Genomic DNA, 9590 nt, shown 5'->3' with positions numbered 1-9590 from the left:
ATGTGTTCAAATTTTGACAAATTTTGTTCAGCGATGAGGCTCATTTCTGGTTGAATGGCTACGTAAATAAGCAAAATTGCCGCATTTGGAGTGAAGAGCAACCAGAAGCCGTTCAAGAACTGCCCATGCATCCCGAAAAATGCACTGTTTGGTGTGGTTTGTACGCTGGTGGAATCATTGGACCGTATTTTTTCAAAGATGCTGTTGGACGCAACGTTACGGTGAATGAACACATTTCGAACCGAACACTGATTTTGGTAATAAAATTCAATGATTTGCAAGCGTTGCTCGTTAGTAAGTCTATTCATGATGAAATGTCAAAGCATACTGAGCATCTTTCTCTTTGACACCATGTCTGAAATCCCACGTGATCTGTCAAATACTAATGCATGAAAATCCTAACCTCAAAAAGAGGTTATTGTAGCAGTGTGTTGTACAGTGAGGCTGCAGCCCTTGCCGATGAAAGTTTCCATCGGGCCAATCCGATACATACAACCGCCTGCCATGGGATTGGCGGTTGTACGTATACCGATATATAGACCGACCTTGACCAAACTCGTTCCGAATGTCAAAGGGGCCTACACTATTCATTGTGCTTAGTTTCAACAAAATGGGTTAATAAATTTACCTTTTATTGGCATAAATCAGGAAATCAGTATAAATGTACCAAATTTTAGCGAAATCGGACAAAAAATATGCCTATTATGGGCCCAAGACCTTAGATCGGCATATCGGTTTATTTGGCAGCTATATCCAAATCTGTGGCGTATCGAACAGGGAGGTCGAGGAGCCCAACCCAACTCATTATTCCAAATTTAATCGAAATCGGATAGTAAATGCGGCATTAATGGGCCTAATATTCATGGGTCTTAGATCGGTCTATATGAGAGCTATATCCAAATGGGGCTATATAAAGCCCTTCTTCGAACTTAACCTGTCTATTGGCCAAAAAAGGAATTTGTGCAAAGTTTCTGTTCAATATCTGTAATTTACAGACTGTAGCGCGATTTCAACAGACGGACAGACATGGCTAGATCGTCTTAGATTTTTACGACGATCAAAAATTATAAACTTGGTAGTGACGGAAATGGATATTTCACAAAATGAATAAGTTCCATGTGGAGCGCGGGCCGTATCTTATACACCCTCCACCGTGGATCGAATTTGTTATGTTTTTTGTCCGGTGTCTCTATATACAAGAATTTCTATGCCTTTTGAGCTGTATCAGGTTATGAACCGATTCGCGCCATACGTGGAAAGGAGACCATAGTGGATGTTAGTGTGCAAAATTTCGGCCAATTGACCTAGAAGTACAATTGAGAGATCGGTTTATATGGGAGCTTTGTCAATTTATGAATCGATTCAGACCACATTTGGCACAAATGTTTAAGGTCATAGGAGAAGTCGTTGTGCGAAATTTCCAAATTAGAAAAGAACTGCGTCCCTTAGAGGCTTAAGAAGCGTAATTGGGAGATCGGTTTACATGGGAGCTATAACATGTTTTGAACCGATTAGGACCATACTTGTCATATCTCTTGAATGTCATAGAAAACGTGGCCAAATCGCTTAGGAATTGCGCTCTCTAGAAGCTCAATAAATACAGGGTGCTCCAGAAAAACTTATTTGTTAAAGTCTCGAGCGATGAGTTGGGGGGTTAGGGGATCGAAATGGGGCGCATCTGGAGAGGGGAATCCCAATTTTTTTTCTCTCTCCAGTCAGTTGCCATCATGCTCTGGTCTAGGGAGCAGCGGGCTTCTTCTTCGCAACGTGCCTTCCGGCACGCTCTGCAAATTTGAGTCCGTACGATTTATTTTCATGGGGTTATTTAAAATCATTGGTCTATGTCGATTGACCACTAACCATAGCACACCTCAAGAACAACATTTGCGACTCCATTGTCAACATACTGATTAATATGCTGCAAAAAGTGGACCAAAATCGACTTGATTAGTGTAATGGGGGGTCGCTATTTACCCAATGTCATTTTGAAGACTGCATGAAAAAAATGGATATTGTATTCTCAACCTTCTAAAACTGTGTGCCTATGCAGCTCGATAGGACAAGGCGAGTTATTGGCGCTTGCTCACACAGGAGCTTGACGAGGATCGCCACCTCCACATGAAAATGTGGCTACAACAACAACTAGATTGAGTTTCAGCATTATTCGACGTGTACAAAGAAACACTGGCCTTAGCAACAGAAGCTAATTGTGTTAACAAGTTGTCGTTATCCCGAAGAGTATAAAAAGGGCAAGTCCAGCTTGGAAAGGGAAAGTCAAGTGTAAAGCGCAATAGAGGCAGTATGCAGGTAAGTGGACTGAAAAACTTTAGTGTGCTGTGTCTGAGTGTCAGAGCCTTAAAAGTAACATAGCCGCCAGCGTTTTGCCCGGTGTACACTAGACATAGGAGCCGCTGAGGCACGTCCCCAAGACAAACGTAGTCAGCACTTCGCCTTTGTCCTTCAGCCATAAGAGTCACTGAGCCCGCGAATAAATCCATCGTGTCAAAAGTCTACGGAAACCGTGCCGACCCACGCTGTCAGTGAATCATAGACAGCACCCTGTCTTTGTCCTTCCGACATGAGAGTCGCTGAGCCCCCAAACACCTACTAGTACCAATAGTTCACGACAACCCTCCTGAAATACCACCGTGGGTACGCCGTGAGTGAATAACGTCATCGAGATCCACATAGCCAGCATCTCGCCTTTGCCTTCCGGTATAAGAGCCGCTGAGTCCGCGAACATCCACACGTGCCACTAGTCTACGATTACCCCCCGTACCCACATGGTGAGTGAATCACGTCACCAAGATCCACAATTTCGGCGAAATCGGACAAAATATGCGCCTTTTATGGACCCAAAACCTCATATCGAGAGATGGGTCTATATGGCAGCTATATCCAAATATGGACCGATCTGTGCCAAGTTAAAGAAGAATATTGAAGAGCCTAACACATCTCACAGTCCCAAATTTCGGCGACATGGGACAATAAATGCGCCTTTTATGGGCCCAAAACCTTAAATCGAGAGATCTGTCTATATGGCGGCTATATCCAAATTTGAACCGATCTGGGCCAAATTGAGGAAGGATGTCGATTGGCCTAACACAACTCACAGTCCCAAATTTCAGCAAAATCGGCAGCATGGCTAGATCATCATTGATTTTTACGTTGATCAAGATATACACTTTATATTTATCCAAATTTGAACCGATCTGGGCCAAGTTGAGGAAGGATGTCGATTGGCCTAACACAACTCACAGTCCCAAATTTCAGCAAAATCGGCAGCATGGCTAGATCATCATTGATTTTTACGTTGATCAAGAATATACACTTTATAGGGTCGGAAATCGATATTTCGATGTGTTGCAAACAGAATGACAAAATGAATATTCCCCCATCCTTCGGCGGGGGGTATAAAAAGAAAAAATTTACCTCTACATGGGACATTCATTTTAAAAGTAGAAGGAAATAAAAAGAAAAATTCGAGCTGTAGAATAGAAAACATAACTGAAAGCAGCTTGAAGGGCTGTTATATTCTAATTAAGTCAATTATAAATAAGCGAGCTATGGTGGTATACCACCACCATAGCTCGCACTTGACACGTTCTTTGAATAACTTTTTCAATTATATTGAAGATACGTCTACAGATACAGATGAGCCATACTTGTCATGGTTATTAAAAAACATAAAGAAATACCAGGTTCGAAATTTCAGCAAAATAATTGCTTCCCCTAGACGGTCAAGAAATCAAATCGGGCGATCGGTTTACATGGGTGCTATATCAGGTTATTAACTTAAAATTACAAAGACCACACTTGGAACGGCTGTTGCAATCCATGGCAAAAATTAACATGCAAAATTCCAGCTAAATCGGAAGGTAAATGCGCCTGTTAGAGGCTAAAGAAGACCAATTTGAAGATCGGTTTATATGGCAGCTAGTTCAGATTATGGGCCCATTTGGATGATTCTTGACACAGTTGTTAGAAGTCAAAACAAAACGCCGCATGCTAATTCTACAGAGCAAGGATTGATGCCGACGTGCAGGATGTATGTCCCGATTGTGACCAGAGTCCACACGTCTGTTGAGTATCCAGATCCAGGACCTGTGCGACTAAGATGGGGAGCGTCCAGAGGGATCTGGGTCTGGTCTGGCAGCTAAACACCAGACCCACTCGACTCAGACCCAGATCCCTCTGGACGCAACCCATCTTAGTCGCACAGTTCCTGTATCTGGATACTCAACAGAATCAAGCAGACGAAAGCTAGAACACAATAAACTTTTACAACAACAATCGCATGCAAAATTTCAGCCAAATCGGATAAGAAATGCGACCTCTAGAGGGTCAAAAAATCAAAATCCGAGATCGGTTTATATGGCAGCTATATCGGATTATGAACCGGATTGGATCATTCCAGATACAGTTGTTAGAAGTCAATACAAAACACCTCATGCAAAATTTCAGCCAAATTGGATAAGGAATGCGATCACTAAGGGCTCAAGAAGTCAAATCCGAGATCGGTTTATATGGTAACTATATCAGGTTATGAACTGATTTATACCATTCTTGGCACAGTTGCCAGAAGTCGAAACAAAACACCGCAGGCAAATTTCGTCCAAATCGGTAAAGAAATGGGACCTCTAGAGGCTCAAGAAGTCAAGTTCTAAGATCGGTTTAAATGGCAGCTATATCAGATTATGAACCGAATAAGATCATTCGTGGCTCAATTGTTGAAAGTCAAAACAAACCACCTCATGCAAAATTTCAACCAAATCGGATACGAAATGCGACCGTTAGGGGCTCAAGAAAGTCAAGTTACGAGATCGGTTTATATAGCAGCTATTGCAGGTTATGAACCGATTTAGACCATTCTTGGCACAATTGTTAGAACTCAAAACAAAAAAATCTCAAGCAAAATAACAGCCAAATCAGATAATAATTTCGACTTCAAGAAGCTCAAGAAGTCAAGATCCGAGATCGGTTTATATGGCAGCTATATCAGGTTATGTCTCGTCACGGAAAAGTGAGCACCATTGAGGTCCGATCTGTGTGGTCTTCATTGCGGTCACGAGAAGCTTTGCTGCGAACTACCGGGCGGGTCCACAGTTTGCGGATAGTGGATTGGTCCATCCGGAGTAGATGTAACTGCAGTCGCGGACAATCAGCGGTATCGAGCGGAGAATTTTAGTGTGAGATCGAGTGGCACCGGCTCTTGCACCAATACTGAGTGCCTACGATGCTCGATGCGACAAGGCCAGTTATTGGCGCCTTTAAATAACCAATGGCCACCTTGTTCCCGCGGCGATCGGTCCTTTGGACCGGAACGAGCTTGCTCACCTACAGGAGCTTGACGAGGATCGACACCTCCACATGAAAATGTGGTTACAACAACAACATCAGGTTATGAACCGATTTGGACAATTCTTGGCACATTATTTAGAAGTCGAAACAAAATATCTCTTCCAAAATTTTAGACAAATTGGCTAAGAAATGCGACCAATAAAGTCACCAGAAGTCAAGATACGAGATCGGTTAATATGACAGCTTTATCAGGTTATGAACCGATTTAGGCCATTCTTGGCACAATTGTTAGAAATCAAAACAGAACATTTTATGCAAAATTTCAGCCAAATTGGACAAGAAATGCGACCACTAAGGGCTCAAGAAATCAAGATCCGATATCAGTTCATATGGCAGCTATATCAGGTTATCAACCGATTTAGACCATTCTTGACACAGTGGTTAGAACTCAAAACAAAACATCTTTTGCAAAATTTCAGCCAAATTAGATAAAAATTGCGCACTCTAGAGGCTCAATAAGTCAAGATCCGAGATCGGTTTATATCGCAGCTATATCAAAACATGGACCGATTTGGTCCATTTACAGTCCCAATCGACCTTGAGGAAGTATTTTTCCAGAATTTCAAGCGCCTAGCTTTTTTGAAATTTATCGTGCTTTTGACTAACGGACGTACAAGTCTAAATCGACTTAAAAGGTCAAGACGGTCAAGAAGGTCAAGAATATATATATTTTTACATTGTTGGGTCACAGATCAATATTTCAATATGTAACAAACGGAATGACGAAACGAGTATACCCCCATCCTTTGGTGGAAGTTATAAAAACAAAGAAAAGGCCATGGTACCATTGATAAAAAATAGAAAGAAAATTTGTTTCTCTATGAGGGACCCCAATTAGTGCTGTCTAATACCAATTTTCAAATTTACCAACAGTGTGCTTTCGTTTTATCTTTCTAGGACATCGAGTACAAGTCACTAAGAGCTGACAACATTTTGTGTTTTTCGCCCACTTCGAGATTCTCTATGGTGTGTCACTTTGCAGCTCGCCATTCGGAGTCAATCATAAACAGGAGGTCTTTTATAATTCAGCTACAACTTGAATAGGGAAGCACATTTTGATATGGAAAAACTTCCAACACTGTTTCTTATTGCAGGCTAGTTTTCCTCTTTTTTCCACCAATTGGAAATTTTTTTGCCATTCCTCCTCAATGAAACACAATGAAGAAAACACCAAATTCGCAAACCATCTCCTTTCATGATTGAATATTTTTGAAAAAATATTAATGTTCCTTTATTACATTGGTTTAAATAACTTGCTTTATATATATAAAAAACTAAATTCCCTTAAATTAGTATTGATATTAAATTTTTTTTTCCTTGCGATTTTTCCGTTATTAATTCTTATATTAGAAATAAATTTGTCTTTGCTATTTTTCTTACAAAAAAATTACATTTTAATAGAAAAAAAAAATAATTACAACAAATTTCTCATACCTCTTACATCGTCGTTCGTATAGTGTGGTAACTCAATAGCGTTGTCGACCACCACCGACATAATTCCCTGGAGGTGGTGGCTGGTAATAGCCACCGCCGCCTCCCCTACTGGGTGGCGGCAGATGACTTTCTACACCTGGAGGTGGTGGTGGGGCTCCACCCACACCCACGGGCCCTGTGCTGCCGGGCGGTATTGGCGGAGGTACACTGGCAAAGTGGGAGGGTGGCCCATAGGAAGAAGGTGCACAATAAGGTACCATGGGCTGTGGTGGCGGTGGCAAAGGAGGAGGTATAACACCTCCGCCTGCATTGGGACCAGATATATTTGGCACCGGAGCATGAGGATAGCCACCGGCCGCCGGAGGAGGCATTGGCCATGGCCCGGCCATGGGAGGCATGGCAGTGTACATAGAATGATGATGGGAGGGGGCGGCGGCAATGTGATGATGCGGAGGATGATGATAACTGGACGACGAGGGCACAGCATGTGTTGTTGGGTGATCGATGGTTGCGGGAGGTACAGTAGGTATACTAGAGGCAATGGTCGGTATGGGTTTTATATTTTGCGTATTGTTTGTTGCCTCACTTACACTAGTCAACGAGGAGGTGGAGGAGGAAGATGAGTTTGCCGCCGCCATTGGCTTTGTTTTGCCAGCCGGCGAACCTGAGTGATTCGTTGAGGGCAACACTGATTTCATGGGCGTAGGGCTATCGGCTCTACTTGGTGGTTTTTGAGGTGGACTATTATTCTCTGTGGATTCCTTGGAATTGCTTTGATACAAATCCAGCACCTGATGGCAAATATCCTCCAAGATATCCATGGTAACATCAGAGACAAACATGTCCCACCAGCGTGTGTGTTGAGGCTGACGGCCAATCCAATCGGTGACGGTAAATTTGCTCAGTTTACTGGCCAGATAGATGAGGGCCACCGCAATTATTTCCGGCTCCCATTGCAGACACACCACTGTACTCAGCGAGTCATTGACAAAGTTCCAGGCCATTTGTACCATCTTTTGGAGTTTCTGTTGATCGCCCTTAAAGCATTTGGCATAGCGGAGTAGAAATGTGTAGGGGTGTTCGACTTGCAGGTCAAATTTTATGGTTTGCAACAATATGCGCTCTAAGGTTATGACCTCCTAATAGCAACAAAAACAACAACCAAATTAGTACAAAAGAAAAAACCAATGATAACACTATCACATACCTCTTTGGGTTCCTTGCCAAATGAATAGAAATGATTCTCTGTCAGCAATTGACGTGCTATCAGTATGATATCTCGGCATTTCTTTGGTGTCTCCTCCACTTTACCGGCCAGCAATAGGCAACAACATGCCGTCACATAGCGTGGAAACTGTTTGAACGACTGAAACATATAGAAACGATGAAAATACACCACGCCCGTGGCCATGGTGTTGTGACCCAAGCCCATTTGTGTGCCACAAGTCATGATGAAACGGGCACCTTCTTTGCGATAACGTCGCTCTGCTTCCAAAGGAATGCCATCTCGTACCGAAGGTGTGTCACGCAGCTCATTCTTGTCATAGTACCAACAGGGCATGTTTTGGGGAACTTTCACGCTGCCGCAATCCTATGTGCCTCGTACGCCACCTTCCACTTTTGTAATATTTTGGCGCCCGGCGATGTTTGGAATTTGTTTACACTCACTGCAGCCGTGGCCAAGGGTTAGGAATTGTACAAGAAGAGCACACAAGCAATCACTCTTACAAGTTTATGTCTTGGGAGGGGGGAGTACGTGCAGGGTGGTTGCTCACAAACACTGAAAATCTGTCACTCTCGATAAAGTATGGCTTTCACTTCTCCGCTTAGATATATTCTTGATTATTTTATAAGGCCTTCAATAGTCCTTTATTTAATGTTTATAAATTTAATTCAATGTCGTTTTTTTTTGTTAAAATAGAAACTTAAAAGGAAATTCTATAAAATCTTGTTGGTGAAATGCAAGACAAGCACGACATGAATTGTCAAATGCCCACTATTGTGAATGAATGTCATTTGATGGCAATTGCAAGAAGAAGCAACATATGTTCGCCGGCCAGAGTTGCGTTTAAGCTTTTCGGTGGGTCATATTACTTTTATAAGGTCATGTGTCAAAGGATATAAAAAATCAAGGAGTAAAAAAAATTCTGTTACATTCGAATGATATGGCAGGAGGCAAAGTTAATAGCCATTGCGAAACAATTAAAGTTGATCTCATTTGTACAACAACCACAAATCATATGGTGCATTTTGCCATCTTGTCATCACGCTGATCGAGGTTTTGACAACACACACAAAGAATTTTGTGTGCGCGTGTGTATACATGTGTGTACATGAGCAAAGAATATGCAAGAAAAAAGATGACAACAAAGAGAATGCGAACAAAAATCTGACATCTTAATACCGTCAAACCTGGCCGGCTGTAAACAGCTGTTCGCGTGAAACCACCTTCTTGAATCCGCCTTGGGTAACAGTCAAGTCTGCAAGGGCTAGTAATATTGAATTGAAAATAAAAAAATACTACTACTCACACTCGGCTCTCACACTCCAGGGGGCACCTACCCATTATGTAGCGATGCGTAGAGCCCATAGTCCGATCATCAACCAAGGATTGCTCAAGTAGAGAGAACTTAAACCCCGTTTACACTGCCCATTAAATCCGGATTTTAGGCTCTCGTCAGCTGATTTTATAAAGGGAAGACAGATGATCGAGCCAATAAATCTGAATTTAAAAGCAGTGTAAAGGGGTAAAGCATAAAAAATTATCAGTGTGCCAAATAGGATACCAACAAAGC

The 9590-nt window shown here is 42.2% G+C and overlaps 1 protein-coding gene across 1 annotated transcript; it reads right to left on the bottom strand.

The window, feature by feature from the left end:
• Nucleotides 1–6549: 6549 nt before the first annotated feature.
• Nucleotides 6550–8780, bottom strand: LOC106083186 (cyclin-K). The gene is made up of 2 exons (XM_013246065.2): nt 8003–8780; nt 6550–7934 (listed from the first exon to the last, which is right to left on the bottom strand). The coding sequence occupies exons 1-2, from the start codon at nt 8354–8356 to the stop codon at nt 6828–6830; spliced, it is 1461 nt and encodes a 486-aa protein (XP_013101519.1). The 5' UTR covers nt 8357–8780; the 3' UTR covers nt 6550–6827.
• Between the last annotated feature and the right edge of the window lie 810 nt (nt 8781–9590).

This window comes from Stomoxys calcitrans, chromosome 3 (genome assembly GCF_963082655.1).
Source record: "Stomoxys calcitrans chromosome 3, idStoCalc2.1, whole genome shotgun sequence".
Lineage (NCBI taxonomy): Eukaryota > Metazoa > Arthropoda > Insecta > Diptera > Muscidae > Stomoxys > Stomoxys calcitrans.
This window is presented reverse-complemented; position numbering and strand designations above follow the sequence as displayed.